At 48.7% G+C, this 17,771-nt stretch overlaps 1 protein-coding gene across 3 annotated transcripts; it reads right to left on the reverse strand.

The window, feature by feature from the left end:
* Positions 1-813: 813 nt before the first annotated feature.
* Positions 814-12,292, reverse strand: LOC117435877 (popeye domain-containing protein 2-like). 3 transcript variants are annotated; one of them, XM_034059974.1, is made up of 4 exons: positions 11,748-12,292; positions 9,383-9,491; positions 5,158-5,518; positions 814-1,207 (listed from the first exon to the last, which is right to left on the reverse strand). In XM_034059974.1, exons 1-4 carry the CDS (start codon positions 12,290-12,292, stop codon positions 1,122-1,124), a joined length of 1,101 nt encoding a protein of 366 aa, XP_033915865.1. In that variant the 3' UTR covers positions 814-1,121. The 3 variants fall into 3 exon arrangements, with proteins under 3 accessions (XP_033915865.1, XP_033915866.1, XP_033915864.1); XM_034059975.1 differs by having other exon boundaries at positions 814-1,209; positions 5,085-5,518; positions 11,748-12,238; XM_034059973.1 differs by having other exon boundaries at positions 1,145-1,207; positions 5,020-5,518.
* Between the last annotated feature and the right edge of the window lie 5,479 nt (positions 12,293-17,771).

Raw genomic sequence — 17,771 nt, forward strand, 5'->3', positions numbered from 1 at the left:
TCTGCCAAGAGACACAGAGAACACCCTGCCCTGAGCATGCTGATGAAGGGATTGATGGTCCTCACTCCTTACCTGGATATCTGCTCCTGCTCTCACCACCCAGCTTGGCTGCACCAGGCTCTGTGAGACAGTGGATTCCTCCACCAGCACTGTCATCTCCAAATCCCTGACAGAAGAGATGGCTGGGGAAGCTCATCAGCCAAAGCCCATTGCAGCTGGACCTGAAGACGATATTTCTCCATGCTATTTTCATCTAAGATATTGCACTTCTTCCTGCCAGTGGCTGCTCTCACCAGAGATGTTATGTACTCACTCACTTCTTCACTCAGTGGGTGCATCCTGAGGACATCCCCTGCTGAGCACACACACGCAAATAATGGGAGGTGGACAGACACACACGGGTTCAGGCTCTCCTTCTTGTCTACACCTGCCCCCAGTCCCAATTCCTCCCCTTTGTTACTTCACATAAATCAACTCAAACAACTGACCATTCACCAGAAGTCGATAACTTCTTTGAGAAGTGGTGGTTGTCATAAATGAGAAATCCTAACCCCTGGAAAAGGAATTTCTGGTCTTATTAGAGTGGATGCCCACTGAGGTGCAGGATATCAAATCTCCGTATCATGCTCTCCATTGCAAGCCTATTACCAATGCCATCAGGCAACCCATTTTCCCCTCCTCTCCCTCCATGCCTTAAGATCAGCCCAAGCCTTTCAAACAGTGTCACCTCCCTCTCCAAATCCTCAAACACCAGTAGTTTAATCTCTGACTTTAATGAGAATCATTAAATCAAAGGGAACACAGAATCTGTGAGCAGGCTGGTACTGCTTGCAGCAATACCAGTGTACCTTGGTATCAGAGCTGCCAACACACCTCAGAGATGCAGGACTAGAAAACAAACTGTGGAAGCAAACTGGGGCAGGCAGCTCTGGTGAACATCCATGGGGTGGGAAGTGCTGGAGTGTCACACTGCAGTCTCATGTGTGTAATTCACGTGCTCCTGAGTGTACACGTCTGCAGGCAGACGTCTCTGTGCTTGCTAAAGAGTGTCTCTGGTCAGAAACCTGTGTGAGCATACGCTCCTTTGGAGGGGCTTCGGGATCAAAACAGCTTGTTGTTCCCTAGAGTTCGGGCGTCTGAGTGGGAGCCAGAGGGGCTCGTCCTTTGCAGAGAGGGTGGGGAGAACTCCGGAGAAGGTTTCCAGATGCTGCAGAGAGAAGGAAGGCAGGAGAGGGGAAAAGGACAGGGAGGAGAGGGAAGACAGAGAGGCAAAGAGCACACCATTATTATCACAGGAATAAATCTTACTTCCACATTTTCCCAAGACACAAACCTCATGGAGCCCACCATTACTTGTCTTTCTCCTTTTACCTCCTAAATTGCCATTCAAAACAACTCTTCAACATGTGATAGATCAGAAAATGGAGCATCCTGAGACAGCAAAACCAGCTTCCTCCAAAGCATTTTCTGTGGTATGGGTGAAACAAACCCCACAAGTCCTTGATTTTGCTCTCAGAGCAAGTGTAAAACAATTCATGCTAATTTAGAGTTAACAAACTACAGCCCATCAAGCATCCCTCCCTCCATCCACCTCACCCCCTAGATAGAATGCCAGCCCTATGATACATCCCTGCAAACCTAGGCAGCAACAGCTTCACATCTTGGAAGCACTTGACAGCAGCAAACTACAACAAACGCAATATGAAAAGGAATAAAAAGCAGGTGGCTTTTGCTTGGTTGAAGTTTTATGCAAGGAATAAAGCTTAGTTTGCTATGGAGCACTGAGCTGTACAGCAATACACGGCTGAAGCAAATCTGGAACAGAACCTTTACCTGCCCCTCTTCAAGAGGCAGCCTGTAAGTTATTGAAATCTCTCTTCCTCAGAGAAACCATGCACTCATCAGTGTGTCTTGCTCAGTATCACAGCCTGTCTTGCTCGTAAGCAGACTAGAAACTCGTTCTGAGAACCTGGATTATAAGAATAATAGGCCAATATATGTCCCAGGAATATTGTCTTCTGCAATACTTCTGCAGCACTTTGAGCTTTCAAGAATTGCCCTCCTGCGTGTGGTATTGCAAGATGGCCAGTGTAGAGCCAGAAAATGGAAAGGAATGTGATCTATAGAAGCACTTAAGCACAAGGAATTTTGAGAGCTGGAAGTTGATTACCCAGGTTGGAAGCTGTTGGGGAAGGAGATGAGGGCAATAGACCAGGGAGAAAGCCGCAGGGGAGCTCTGATCTCTGGGGCTGCAGCTATGACTTACTTTAAACAATGACACTGCAGGGAACATACCTGTTCGTTATGGACATTTTCACCTACTTCCAAGGGAAAAGTTATGAAAGTGCTTTCCCTGGGCCATGGCAGACCTGCTCAGATCATCTTCTGAGCTGTGGCAAGTGCCTGGCCAGAAGAGGAAACTTCAGCTCCTTCTGTACCACTGACTTTTGGGGTTATGTACCCAAGTCCACTGTGGAATACTCTCTGGATGTGAGAACTGCTTTTGTATTGCTGGGGACCTAAGAGGATGCTGGAGAGGAACTATTCATCAGGGACTGTAGCCATAGGACAAGGGGTGATGGGTTCAAACTGCAACAGGGGAAGTTCATGTTAGAGATAAGGAAGAAGTTCTTTACTGTGAGGATGGTGAGGCGCTGGCACAGGGTTGTCCAGAGAACTGGTAAATGCCCCATCCCTGGCAATGTTCAAGGCCAGGTTGGACAGAGCCTTGGGAGACATGGCCTAGTGTGAGGTGTCCCTGCCCATGGCAGGGGGTTGGAACTGGATGATCCTAAGGTCCTTTCCAACCCAAACCATTCTGTGATTCTATGTGATGTGATTAGCATACCCAAGCAGAGTAACAAGGAAGTGCTTGTTCCACTGTTACAGACACACTGAACAGTTTGTGTTTCCTTGCCTAATTACCTTTGAAATTAAAATACCACACTGGCTCTTGTCTCCAAGGAAGATCATCCTCCTCTCCCACCCCAAACACTGGCCTCTGAAACATATGGGCTCTTATCACAGGACTACTGCAAGTATCAGCACACCTTGATGTCACCTCACACACAAGATCTAGAAAGACGAAATGCTTCCAGCTTCCAATGTGGTTTAAAGAGTTGTGTGAAAGGAAGAAGAGCTTTCTGCTGTGTGGCACAAGCTTGCCCCAACATACACATACACACACACCTTGTGTGTATGTTCACAGGTTTGCCTCATGACTAAAAATGAGTGGAAACAAAAGATCAAGAACCAAAATTAGCTGTGGTGTTCCCTGCTTCCTTCCTTCTTAAACTGCATTTCACATTCCAGTTTTCACTGAGCTGGATCAGCTAGGAGAATTCTGCCAGTGACCTGAGAATGGATACCCTTCTGCTGAGGAAATCTGAGCAATGCACAAAGTGACCTCCCCACGTTTACAACACAACCTGCCTTCATTTTTTACTTGCATGTATCCAACCAACACTGCCTGACAAAGGGGATGCTTGTCTCAGTGTTCTTGCCTTGCCAAGTAAGGACTGTAAAAAAGCTAACCTGCAAATCCCTCTCTCTCCTGTCTAATTCAAGCAAAACCAAACTTGCTTTTTCCCCTTTTTTTATCCCGGCTGTTTTTTGTATCCCAGATATTTAGTTGGGAGGCATGGAAGCAGTGCAGGAACAGGCACATGGCTCAACTCAAAGCAGAATTGTACAAAACATCTTCTAGTTCTGCTTTCAAAAGAATAGAAACTGATGGAACAGGGAGAAATGCCCAGGCAGCCTCACCACACAGAGCACCGAGGAGAGACTGTCCCTTTGCTGTCACAGCAGCAAGGCTTGTGCACAAGCACCACGGGGTAGGGAAGAGGACTGCAGGGAGTCAGTAGGTCCTGGGTCAGAAGTAGACCCAGGGTAGCACCAGGGTGTGATGGTGAACCATATTCATAGGTACCTGCACCCAGACCTGCATGCAGGTCCAACTGGGACATATATAGTGGTCACTTCTAGGGCAGAAATCCCCATCCCAGGCTTGGTGTCTGGCTGCTGGATGCCAGAGAGCAGCTATGATGGGGTAGTGGTAGGTCTGCAGCTGGCCTGCAGCGGCTGGCTGAAAGTGATGGAGTGTGGAATTTTTCTCTGGGCCACTTGGACCTGGATTTCAAGCACAAGCCACCCTCCTGTCTATTTCTGTTTGCCTGCATTGCTCCTCTGCCCTCACATCCACATAGGCCTGGGAATCTTTCCCTTGCAGAGTAAGGAGCTGGCATTTTGGAAGAGTGTATCTCAATCCCACTCAGCATGTGTTTTTTAGCCTGTCAGTCCACCCAGGGAGAGTGGAGGCAAGAGCTGTGCCACTAGGCAGTGGTAGAGCTCAGCACCCTGAAGAGACAGGGCAGACTTTTCAACACCTTACTGATGTGGCTGAGATGAGGCTCAGCAGAAACAAGGACAGAGTAAACGTGGGGATGAGTTGTGGCAGGCAGGAGGAGGAAGGACTGAGCTTTCTCCGCTTGCCCAAACTGAGCACTTGGAGGGTGAACAGCAGCTCCTTGCTATTTACTCCCTGTAAACCCTGGAGCTGTTTCTACCCCTGTCAGCACCTTCTGGGTTGTTTGCTCTTCTACCTGTAGACATCTTGCTCAGCTCAATACTGGCATGTCTCTAGCACAGCTCTACCTCATGGCAAGCCAGTTCAATCCCTGCGGGGGTTCTGCAGACACTCATGTACCACTCAGCAGCCTGAGCACCACTGCAGTTTCTCTGCCTCTCCTTTCTCTGATGGAAGGGAAGAGCTTCCTATGGCCAGGTTAAGGGCCCTTCCACCCCACGGTGCAGCTGGTGCCTGGAGTCAAGCCCCTACCCTGCTGCTTTTCCTTGAGACAATCACAGCACTTGAGCCCACCTCCCGGGATTCCCTGGGACAGCAGGCAAAAAAGGGCTATGGACCAGCAAACCCATGGCAAAAAAGGGCAAGAGGTGGAGACTACCCCTCTGCCCGGGCATCCCGGGAAGGACTTGCTTCCACAAGCAGGTACTTACGCGGGGGTCCCACACAGGGTGAGGCGTGCCCGTGCCGGGAGTGCCCTCATTTCATATACTCCCCTTCGCTCACATAGTCCATATAAGACCCCGGCAACTCAGCAAAATCTTCCAAGACAAGACTGGTGGAATCCTCACCCAGCAGGTCACTGTCGGGCCGGGATGCTCGGGGCCGAGGAGCCGGTGGTGGCTGTGGCTGCGGATGGGTGTCAGAGCCATCAGCCTGGCCAGAGGCAGGCGGTGACTCCTCGCAGTCCTCTGACTCCCCCTCGGAGGAGGCTGGCCCGAGGACGTGGTACAGGCTGGGCAAGCGGATGTCGAAGTGGAGGCCGAACTTGGCAAAGAGCTTCTCATTGAGGGAGTAGAGCTTCTCCGAGATGTCGTAGCCCAGGTGGGAGGAGAAGAGCCGGGCTATGTATCGGTCCTTCCGCAGGAGGAGATACAGCTTCTTCCTCGGCCAGGTGATGAAGCTGCAGTCGGTCTCAGCCGTCAGTGTGACCTGAGGGAGAGAGCAGAGTAAGCCCTGTTGCCTGGTGGGGGAGTAACTCACCTTAGGGCTGCATGCTTCTCTCCAGTGAAAGCCCCCAGCCCCTTCAATGCATGCTCTCCTTGGAGCCAGATCATCCAAGCTGGGCAGATACATCCTTACCTACCTGTTTCCATCCCCAGGAAGCCTGAGGCCAGGTTTTCTTATGCAATTAATGGCATGACCTTGCTTAACCTAGCCAAGTGGCTGGCTAAATATCACTCTCTTGCTTTCAAATGATGCTCCCTACTGACACCTGAGTGATACAACTGAAGTGAGCAGGGCAGCACAGACTGGGTCCGGAGCACAAGTGTGATGAGGAACCTGGGGGTTTGTCTGGAGAAGAGAAGGCTCAGGGGGACCTTATCGCTCTCTACAACTTCCTGACAGGAGGATGGAATGAGGTGGGGTCGGTCTCTTCTCCCAAGAAACAAATGATGGGACAAGAGGAAAAGGACTCAAGCTGCACCAGGGGAGGGTTAGGCTAGAGATTAGGACTTCCTTTTCCAAAGGATGCTCAGGCATTGGAACAGGCTGCCCAGGGCAGTGCTGGAGTCACCATCCCTGGAAGTGTTCACAAACCATGTAGATGGGGCCCTCAGTGACATGATTCAGTGGTGGCCTTGGCAGTGCTGGGGAATGGTTGGACTTGGTGATCTTAAAGGTCTTTTCCAACCTGGTTGATTCTATGAGTCTACGATGTCCTCATCCCTCTGCAGACAGGCTGCAGATGGGGTGTTCTGCATGCCCAGCCAGCCCTGCGGCAGGCTGCCAGCCCATCCTGCTGCTGGATTGCACAACCCCTGTGCCAAGGAAGGCCCTGGGAGTGGGAAGAGCCACCTGGAAGGCTTGCCTGGTCACCCTGCACAGGAGGGACAACCTGTCATCACCAGTTTTGTTGGGCGCTGTAGGGCTGAGTGGCTTTGAAGGATGTGTAGCACAGCTCAGTGAGAGGGGTTTACTGTGTGTTTAGGTAGGGAGCTCACCTGAGGCTTTGTTGGGTTGATGTTAGAGAATATTTCATTTTGCTTTGGGTTTTGCTAAATGCAAACAGAGCCATTTTCCCCCATAGCTGTAAGAAGCAGACTATTAGTAATAAAACCCGTTATAGATTACATGAGTGTATATTGCAATATATAAATACAATGATTATATAATAACAATAATAGATAAGAAAGACAGGGAGGGTCAAACTGCCTTGGGCTGGAGAAGAACATCCGAGTGTAATGAAGACACCAACATGTGAACAAGTGCAGGAGCCAAAATATCCCGGGGGCTCCCTTTCACCCTGTATCAGGGGTCTCCTTGGCCAGCCACCATGGCAGAGTGCCACTGGGAAGCTGAACATGGCCTGGGTGCGTGTGTGTGTCCTTGGGTTTGATATTTAATGCCACTGCCATGCAAGCAGCTGCCTTATGAAAGAAATATAGGAGATAAAACCTGAGAACTTGCCCGGGCTTGAGGTGAGTAAGAGGAAGGGTCACACGGAAACTGAAGTGACCAGATTCTCATTTTCCTAACTAACTTCTGGCACAGCAGTCGAAAGCCTCTGCTTCTCATGAGGGATTAAGTGAGATGTAATAAGAAAACCTGCTTCCTAACCAGGACAGCAGGGCATATTCAACTCATGAATCCCCTCGACACAAGTGCTCTGGCATTGGCAGAGCCCATAATTCAGTTTTCTAGGGAAAAGTGCTGGCCCAGGCTCTGGGAGCCAGCAGTCCTGTGGGAAGAAGACATAGCCAGAACAGAAAGCTCAAGGAAACCAGCTCTCCTTGCAGACCACATCCAGTTTCTGCCATTTGTTTTATGTGTTCAGGATTGAAACTTCTCAATGCACACAGCCATGGGGTAAACTTGGGCAAGAAAAACCTCCCATGCAATTCTCCAGCAAAGTCCCAGAGTCAAATGTGCACTTTTGTAACCAAATAGTTGTGATGCTAGGAATAAGGGTTGAGATATATCACAGAGTATTACTACTTAGTCAGGTAAGACAGACTAACGGGTTAAACAGATGTCAAAAGCACCACATCACCATGGCTAAGCATGGCCATCAAAAGTAATGTCCTGCCAGGAACACGGACCTGTCAAGTCTCACGTGCTGAATGTTGGTCTCACACAGGCTGCTGCTTCTTCATAGAATCCCAGCCTGGTTTGGTTGAAGGGCCTTAAGGCTTACCCAGTTCCAAACCTGTGCCATGGACAGGGACACCTTCCACTGGAGCAGCTTGCTTCAAGCTCCTGTGTCCAACCTGGCCTTGAACACTGCCAGGGATGGGGCAGCCACAGCTTCTCTGGGCACCCTGTGCCAGCGCCTCAGCACCCTCACAGGGAAGAGCTTCTGCCTAAGATCTTACCTCAGTCTCCCCTCTGGCAGTTTAAAGCCATTCCCCTTGTTCTCAGTAATGTTCCTCAGTGAGCAGCTGTGGGTTCGGGGCAATTCCTGCACATGGATGCAGCCTCCCCCCACTAGGGCTCTGCCTCCCCATCCTGGTGCCAGGCAGAGCCGACCTCCCTGTCCAACCCTGTCTCACAGAGCACGAGAAGGGCCAAAATCATGGTGCTGGCAGGGCTTGGTCCTGAGCTGTCTCATGCACCACTGATCAAGACACTCATGAGGTTTGGGAACATTCAATTCCACAGAAATTAGCTCAGAAAATGCTGCCGAGGCCTTTGCAGGTCGCAAGCCATGAGACAGCCATCTCTCTACCATGGGCACCATTGGACTCTCTGCCCGACTCTGAGGCAGATACAGTCCAGGATCTAGCAGCAATCTGCTGCTGGATTTAAACCCTGTGCAAAACATGAGATACCCTCACCCCTAGGACAGCCATGCTGTTGTTGCCCTCTCTACCCCATTATCTTAGCTTGACATCACTATTTCTGCTCATAAGCTGTAGTCCTGTGGCACAGTCGCACCAGAAGCTGCTCCCCTTGCAAGACCATCACCACTGGTGATGGTGAAGCTTTCAGAAGCAACTACCATGACCCTTTTGTACATGGGACAAATTCAGACCTGAGGAAAGCAGGTTCAGAGAGCTGCCTTGGTTTAACCAGGTCAGAACATGGCTGCTCTCATGAGAAAGCCTCATTGTTCTCTCATGACTGTGCCATGATCCCAAGGGATTAGGAAAACCACTCCTCATATGCCTTAACTAATAGATTCTAGATAAACCTCCTGACAGGGATCAGCCTGTCCTGGAATGTGAGTTAAAGGCAGGGGGATGTGGGCTTAAGTAACCTCCTCCAGAAGGAAAGACAAACAAATACTGTGGGGTGTTGACAGCAAGAGCAAAATCCTTTCAATTGCTCAAGTAAGAATTAGTCTGACCTCTCAGCACAGGATTCTTCTGCTCAGAAAGAACCATATTCGGGTGTGAATCATGCTTTCTGCCTCTACCCAAAACGCATAACCATCAGAAACTTCTGTGAGGAAGAGGATATTTATAGGTTTACATCACTGCTGCATGTTGCAATGACTGCCATCTGATGCTGGAAAGATGTACCCTGCTAGTAGTGCCCAGGGAAGATGCATCAACACAGGTACTACGGAATGCTGTAATGGAAGAGAGCCAGCAATCCAGCACCTCATCTGCCTGCTGAACTGGAAGGAGCGCCATGCTCCCCCATCCCTGCTGTCAGCTGATAGGAGCATGCACTGAGCTCTTCAGAGGAAGGTAGGAATAAAGGTAACACAACTGATCGCACCATCCTGTGCTGGCTAACCCATGAGGAAGGGGAGGAAAGCATTCGCTGTTAGCTTTGAATGGCATCATGAGCCCCTTCCATCCCCTTCTCAGACATGCAATGAAGCAGCAAGGAGCAAAGCTGGGTTACCTGGAAAGTTCCTTCCTCAGAGGGTCGCAGTGATTCCCATTCTGGAGAGTCCAGGAACTGGTATGGAAAGACATAGTGAAGGAATTGTCCATCCTGGCTCACTCGGACCCTGCAGAGAGGACACGCTTAGGCCACAACAGAGATGTCACACAAACCTCAGCCGCTCACACAATATGCAGGCAGCCAGCCCTACCAGGGAGGAAAAGACTTCTCCTTATCTCATGCATGTCTCATACCCTCTCCAGGACAGCTGCAGATGCTCCAGTCTATGGGACTGTTGCTCCTTTCCCATAGGAAAGGATATTTGCTGCCACTTCCCCATATTCCTTCTTTTTCCATTTCCTAGTACAAAGCCAGCCCTCCCAGCTGCAATGCTTGGTCCTAAACCAGCCCTTCTCACCCTGCAAGACTGCTGCTGCTTTTCAAGCACTTGTAAGCCAACTCTTTGTGCTTGCATCTTCTTCCTGTCCCCAGGGTTGCAAGAAGACATTCCCTGACTTGATGCTGGGAAGCTGTTACATCCAGAACCCCCAAAAATCACATTGGCCATCGTTCCTGACACATCACACTGCCAGCTCACAGTTAGTTGCACATCACCATTCAACCTCTCTTGGAGTCCCAAGTATCCCTTTCCCCTACTTTTGCTACAATTGCCGACCAATATCAAGGTCAAACCTGCACCCAGCCTTGCTATGGGAGCAGAGGAGGAGCTGTGCAGGCCTGGGGCAATGGCAGGGCATTCTGGAGCTCTATTCATAGCTCTGCACCACCAGATTTGGGGCCTCTTTCCTTCCTGTCACCACATGCCCCTGTTGTACAGTGCGCAAAGGCAACTCAGCAAGAGCAATTCAGGAGTTACAAGGCTCAGTTCACTGCTGGCTTCCAGCCTGGAAGGGTCAGGGATCAAAAGGCACATTTCTTGATCCAGGCACATTCTGCATTCCCAAGCCCCCCTTGTCTTGCTATTGTTCAGTTTAAGAAGGGGCACCTTAATAGCAGCAATCCTCTGCTGGGTCTGCAAAGACCACACAAGGCAACAGAGCGGATACCAGGAAGTACAAATCCAATCTCATCTCCATAGAGCATCCTATACCAGCCAAGATACACACTTACCACTGCAAAAGAACAGAACAGCTACCCCACCAGCACCAGTTTACTGTCCATTGCAGCACCTCCATGCCCAAAGAGCAGCATCAGATTATCCAGTGCAGGGCAAGACAGCACAGACTCTTCCCACTGACATTATTTGCAGATAGGTAAACTTCAGAGCATACTGCTCAGCACAGAGGTTTGGTAAGAGGATAGACACCTAATGGAAACACACATACCCCATTTCCTCACAGTACTTTTCCATTCAGCCCTGGTGAGTGGTCCCAGGATGCTCTTAACACATCCTAGAAATGGGACAAACACCAAGAATAGGAAGAACAAACCTTCCTTACACATCCCCTCACCAGAGAGTATGGATCACCACAGTAAAAGGCAAGTCCTAGGGTGATGCTGGGTTTATCTTTCTAAAGGAAAACCCTCATGAAACAAACCTACAGCTCAGTACTGCTCTCATTTACAGTTCTCCTTCCTTTTCCACTTTCATTTGACATTCAGTGCCAAGTGCCTGGCACTGGGAACCTAATATCATTCCTATTTGTATGCATTTGGGTTTTGCACATCATGAAGAGAAATACTCGTAAAGACAAGCCACAGGATCTCCACGGAATAAATGCCAGTACTTGCTCAGCACAATTCACTCAATAATCAAATACCCAGTGTGACTACCTAGAGGTTCTCAAGGTCCTCCTTGGTAGTCCAGAGGAAGGAATATCATGAATGCATGACAGCACAGGGAAAGAAAGAGGCCTGAGGAGGTGGGATCCACCACAGGAAAGTGTGATCTCTTTGGATGAAATCACCCTCAAAGTGAGACATTTCAGAGCCCTGAGGGTTGAGGTGATGGGACCTCTCCCTGAACACTGTTCTCTGGGGCAGCAGATGGACTCAGCACACTCAGTGCACAGCCGTTCACATCACAGAGGTGTGCCTGATACCCCCAGAGACCACAGGTCCAGGCACACTGCCTTGAGAAACACCCTCTGACAGCCACTCTGCTCCCATCAGAAATGAGACAACCTTAAAATGACAGAGAAAGAGGTACAGATTCCCCAACAATACCACAGCATGGCTGAGCTGGGCACTTCACTGCACACAGCCTGATTCTGGGACCTGAAATACCCACACTGTCCCCCTTCCCAACAAACAGATGCGTATCTCAAAGCCCTTTCAGAGGAAGGAAGCAATCCTCACCCCTCTGAGGATGAAACCACTACAATAAGCCAGACTTTGCTTAGAAACAAAGGACAGCCTTTACCTGCCAGACAGCAGCAACGAGAGGCGGTCGATGGGCGTCTTGCCCTCCACCGCGTAATTCTGGTCTCTGACAAGCGACTGGACCTGCTCTTCACAGCACTTCACAATTTCTTTGTAGACATCCAGGGGCACCTGCAGGGGCAGGTACATGGTCTTGTAGAGGAGGTTAAACTCTTCAGGGATGGTGTTTCTGCGGAGCCGGTAAGCCAGGTGAGCCAGCTGAAGCAAGCAGGCGAGGACGAGCAGCATGTTCCAGATGAAGATATCCAGTCCACAGGCACTCAGCCAGCCCCATAGGGCATAGCAGAAGTAGCCTGGGGCCAGGAGGCCAAAAATATAGAGGGACCCAAAGATGCCACTTCCCCCCATGTAACCCAGGAGGACAATGCAGCTGGCCAGATGATAGGCTGCCCCCTCCATAGTGTCCTTCCAGGCATCACACACCGGAGGCTGGAGAAGAGCCTGGTCCCAAGAAAGGCTGCTTGTGCTCATCCTTCCCCACTCCCCACCCTCCCCGTCTGTCCTGTGCTCAAGCTGAATTGTCATACACAAAGGGTGCCGCAGAGGTCTGAAACCAGAGCTGCTGTTCCTCCTCCTCCTCCTCTTGAGCACCAGCTGGTCCCACAGCAGCGAGCTTCAGAGTGACATGGTAAAACACTGCTGAATGTTTCTGCACCCAAAACCAATCCCAAACGGGCTCGTTGCTTTGTGTCTCACTGATCGCTGGCTGGTCCCCTCCTTAGCCACAGCACTGAGAAAAGAAACTTGCAAACAGGAGGCGAAAAGAGCTCAGTCAAAGGAAGAGTAGAGGCCATTAGCTGGAAAACTCACAAACAGGACAGAGATCTCCTTGCACTCGCTGCTCTCTCGCCTGCCCTCCGGCAAATGAAAATAGCGACCGTGAGAGAGCAGCAGAGGGAGCTGGTGTTGAGTGTGGAATGTGTATCACTTGGCAGCGGAAAGGAGAGAGACCCCAAATGGATAACCATGTTTGGAATTGAAATCCAAGGAGCACAAGCAGGGAGGAGAACAGAGAGCAAGCATGCACCCGCTACTTAACATAACTCAGGCAGCCAGATAAGCCCAGCGCAGTGCGAGGAGGGGAAAGGAGAGGGGAAAACAACCAACTTATCGCAGTGAGCTCCAGCCACACATGGGGCTCTGCACCGCTCTGTGCTCCAAGAGAGTGACTTCCACCCAGCACTACCAAGGGAAAAGGTCACCCCCTTCTCCTGCTGTGCCTTGCAGCACTTAGCAAGAGCCACTGCTTCTCAAGAAATGCTGTCCAGGCACAACAGCAGAGCCTCCCCTTGCCCCAGGGAGCTCCATCTCCTACGTTTTGGGCCGAGGGGCACAAGGTAAAGCTCTGCACAGGCAGGGAGTTGTGGCTGCAAGTTTAAAGCTACAGTAAATGAGCCATTGGGACCAGCTTTATCTGTCACAAAGAGGAAACTATCCTGCCTGCAACTTTGAGAGTGTAACAAACACTTGGGAGCATGCTTTATGGGGAAACCCCAGTCGAGGGAGGATTCTCCCACCCCACAGATAACAAGCTCTGTAGGGAAGCATCCTCGGGAAACATCATCTCACATTTCTTTTCTTCATAACTATTTCAGACCTTCTTTCAATGTGAAAAGCAAACAATTTCCACTTGGGTAACCCAGGACACAGGCACGAGGGATCTGCCGAGTCCAGTCCTCCATGGTCAGCTACAGAAAAGATGCATAGATGCAATTTCTCCCTTTCTTCAAGTAACACGTTGTGAGTCGTACAGGCAGGATCTGCCCTGTTGCCTGGAAGCAGTTACATTTCAGGCTTTGACGCAACCTGCACAGTCAGTCAACAGTATGAAGTCAGCCTGCATGGGTCAGTGGAGTAGAGATAGGGTTTCAAGGGTGGTCGTGTTTCAGTCCGAGCTTGCAGCTGCCCTGCCTAACGTGCCATTCCCACTGGCACCATTCACTTAAAGACACACTAATCGCCTCTTCTACTAATAGTGTTCCATATAACACTGTCTACTGGGCAAAGCTGAAGCAACGCTTTATGGCAGCCTGAAAAAATTCATCACAAGCTTGGGCAGTACAATCTACCTTTACAATGATGAGTCCACATGCAACACAGAGTGGTACCACTCCTAGGAACAGCAAAAGCTGTGCCATCTTGACAGGCTGCCATGTGTGAAGGAAGGAAGACAAGCCTTGAACAGGGAGGGGAGTACAATCCATTCAGAAAGATGCTTTCTCTTAAAGGTGAAGTGAATCAAGGAACCTTTTCTCCAGTGGTCCCTTATAAGAGATCAATCCTACAGACTGAAGCAGAGCAAGGCTCAGCTGCAAGAGGTATGGGGAAATGAAGAACCTAATTTCTCTTGACCTTCTCTGCAAAGAGGGAAGGGTGATCTTATAGCTGAAGCACTACAATTAAAGCCTTAGGAGGCAAGTTCTGTTTTCCATACCATTGCCATGTACTTGCTAGATGATCTCAACAACTTGTCTACCTTTGGGTTGGAACCAGATGATCTTAAGGTCCTTTCCAACCCTAACTATTCTATGATTATAAGGGGTCCTCTTTCTGAGATAGGCAGTCAGTTGATAAAATAGAGATATGGGATATCAAGACTGAGAACACTTAGGAGAAAGACACTTCACCTAAAACCTCTGAGACAAAACTGAACTGCTGTGAACAGCAGTGCAGAACAATGTCAGATGAAGCATGCTGAGAAGCAACATTGCAATTTCTCCCCCCTTTCCACACTACCAAGAAACTTTTGCAACAACATCAAAGAAAGAGACCAGAAAGAAAGTTACTAATTTCACTCCTTGAGTAAATTCCTGCACTAGAAAATACTCTGGAACACAACTTTAACAACTTGTTAGGACAAAGGTGCTACCTCTGGCATCTTTCAGAAGGCAGAGAGTGGTGCTCCAGTAACCCCAGAGGCACGTGCTGGGGTCGGAGTGCTGCCAGGGATTAGGACAGCCTGCTGTGACCTCGTTACAGAAGGCAGACAGGAAGCTTTCTAAGCTCACAGCAGTAACAGCACCAAGCTCTCACTGGAAACCATACAGCCTTTCTTCTGGGGCTCAATGTGATGTTGCAGAGAGAATGCTATAGCCTTTTAAAAGGTAGGTGTCTGAGCACATGCTAGAGATTGATTTAGGTGTTTTGAGGCCCAGTTTTCTTTTAAAAGAGGAAGATTTGTAAAGTGGTTGAACCACCAAGGCTCAAATCTTCCTTTCTTCCTAGAGCACACCGTGGCCATACAGTCTCCACAGCACTTTCAGTTTTCCACCCAGCATGAGTTCAAAAGCTCTTTATTTTCCAAACAGAGATTCTATTTTCATGCCTTGAGTTACAACATGTGCTTTCCCTCCAGGGAAGCTGGGGTTTGTCCAAGATGAGCGTTCAAAAGCCAGTACCAATTCAAGGGGGAAAGTCATACAAGTATTAAAAGGGAGGTACCAAGGCCCAAAACAATTAGCCATCAAGAGAGCAAGTGCACAGAAAACAGCATTAACACTCTTCCCTGGAAGAAGACACATAGACATTACAGCAAAATGAGTCTGTGAAGAAATAAAATAGACATGTCAAGGTTTCCAGCAGTGAAACTAGCAGTCCGTAAACAGATACTCCACTGATTTCCCCACTTACAGTGAATTCAACCAGTAGCACATTATACTTAGCCCCATGAGATGATGCAATCCAGGTGCAGGCTGCACTATGTTTGTCAAACAAATCCTCTGTCCTGCAGCTCTTCACTGAGACTTTATCAGTCCCAAATCTCACAGCAGGTGGCTATTTTGTCCATCTTCAGGAAGTCTACAGGTTCACTACTGATCCCATAAGCTGAAGATGACTAGTATGATCACCTGTGTTGAGGACAGTAAGACCTTGACAGCTTAAAGTCAGAGAGGGCATAATCAGACATTTTTGATTATGTAGTGCAACACTGGCATTAGTCTGCAAAGCTGTTACTTACACACTAATAAACCCTGTACCTTCAAAATAGTCACACATATAGCCACATTTGATTTACAGCTGTTGGGAAAGATCTAAAGCCTGGTCCAAACTACCTCATAGGGAATCACAAAGGGACATGTACTGTATGTAGCTGAACTGCTACACAGTTCAGCCCCATTTCCTGCTACTGCCATGTTCCACACCCTCACAGGTACAACAAATACCCTGCACAGGGTGGTGTTTCACCAGCTCTTTTGGTAACTAGTAACACAGCGCCAGTAACGCCCATTCCCCAAATCAAGCCTTGAATCCACCCCCCAGGAAACCTGTAGCAACAAACTGAGCCACTCAGCATGAAATGTGATTTGACAAGGTTTTGTTGTTTTGAGTATAGAGCTGTCCAGTACCCTTTCTGTTCATGTTGTGTATAGGTATCCTAGGATCACACTCATCATCTTCCTTCCAAAAGCTTTCCATAGTATCTTACCATGCTTTTACCTTCAGGCACACCAAGGTGTTGCATTTCCTGAGTTCACAGAATTTGTAAAGTCTGTAAACCCATTTTTTCCTTTTCTTGACCCAATTCAATAGCACCACATCTCACTTGATGACCTCCGACCCCTGCCCCGCTCTTTACTCTATAACACCATTGCTATGGTTTACCCAGACTGGACATGCTACCACAAAGCTGGCGTTCGTCCACCTTTAACGTTCTCTGCAGTTCAAGCTCTGGCATGCACTGATTCAAAAAGAAATAGCATTATTTAAGTTTCCATCTCAAGATAACAATAAACATCATGAGGAGCACCAGGTTCTGCTTCCCACACAGCTACAGGCCTTCACAGAATCCCAGACTGGTTTGTGTTGGAAGGGACTTTAAAGATCGTCCAGTTCCAACTCCTGCCACAGGCAGGGACACCTTCCACTAGAGCAGACTGGCCTGTCCAGCCAGTGCCATATGCATCCTTTCTCATAGGCTGAAAACCACACTCTTACCTCAAGACAGGAGAGTAGACAAGCAGCAGAAAACTAAGTATTAAAAGCCAAGCTTGTCCTTGTGCATTTCCTCAGACTCCAGGACCTCTATGAAACATTCCTGGAAGAAGAGTTGAAGCTCTCCTCACACAACTTGAGTCTCAGCAGAGACAGTACCAAGCGCTACACTCCAACCATCCACAGCCTGTTCATTGCTACTCATTGTTCAAAGCATGCAGAACTCAGCAGAGAAACATGATGACTGCACCCACCCCTCCAACTGGATCAAAGCCAAGAGAATAATCAAGACAAAGCACAGATTTTGTATCTTCAGTCTCTGAAAAGCAAACTCAGCAGGAGAAGGAAGCAATCAGTGATGCTGTCTTAAGCAAAGGCAACTCACCAAAGGAAGATCACCACCACTAGGGTTGCACAACAACATAGCCTGAAACCAAAGTCCCTGCACAAGTGTAACAAACTAAACAAAGGCCAAACCCACCCTCCCACGCTCATGTCACACAGGTGAGGAAAAAAACATTTAGAAAACACAAGCCCATGCACGTCTAGCACAAGACATTGAATTGGCATAAAAAAGCTTGCTTTTCAGGCAAATTTACTGTAGTAAATACATCTGTAGTCCTTCCCCTTTATGAACCACTGGCTCAAGAATTTGAGTTTGATAAAATTAGAAATAATGCAGCTTGAATCCTAGGGTAAAGCTGTTCAAAAGAAGTTCGAAGAATTCTAACAGGGGAAAGCAAATCCAGTTTTGAGTCTAAGAAAAGATCATTTCATAAGGCTGTTGTCATCTTTTGGTACAAATATATCTACCATCACAAACCACACTACAAGCTCCAGCATGACTTTGCTGAAAGCAGTAACAGATCAGTGTTATTAGCATGATTTCTCAATTTGAATCAGTGAGAAAACCCACCAAAGGCATATATGTTCAACCACAACACCAGAGGAACCGTGTTCTCATGTCAATGAGTCAGCAGGCTTTTCTCACTCCCTCCACTCCTACTGCACACTGTTTTCAATGAGAGCACTGTCATTTCTCTACTTAAAAAGAAACAGAAGTCAGGAACAC

This window comes from Melopsittacus undulatus, chromosome 2 (assembly GCF_012275295.1).
Source record: "Melopsittacus undulatus isolate bMelUnd1 chromosome 2, bMelUnd1.mat.Z, whole genome shotgun sequence".
In the NCBI taxonomy this organism is placed as follows: Eukaryota; Metazoa; Chordata; class Aves; order Psittaciformes; family Psittaculidae; genus Melopsittacus; species Melopsittacus undulatus.

What these genes read in the sequence shown, in the direction of transcription:
- LOC117435877 (XM_034059975.1), bottom strand. Translation starts at nt 12,238, where the DNA reads ATGAGCACAAGCAGCCTTTCTTGGGACCAGGCTCTTCTCCAGCCTCCG. An exon ending in TCGTTGCTGCTGTCTGGCAG is followed by an intron (nt 9,492 to 11,747) that starts GTAAAGGCTGTC and finishes TCCTCTCTGCAG; the next exon opens with GGTCCGAGTGAGCCAGGATG. An exon ending in CTGAGGAAGGAACTTTCCAG is followed by an intron (nt 5,519 to 9,382) that starts GTAACCCAGCTT and finishes TCTCTCCCTCAG; the next exon opens with GTCACACTGACGGCTGAGAC.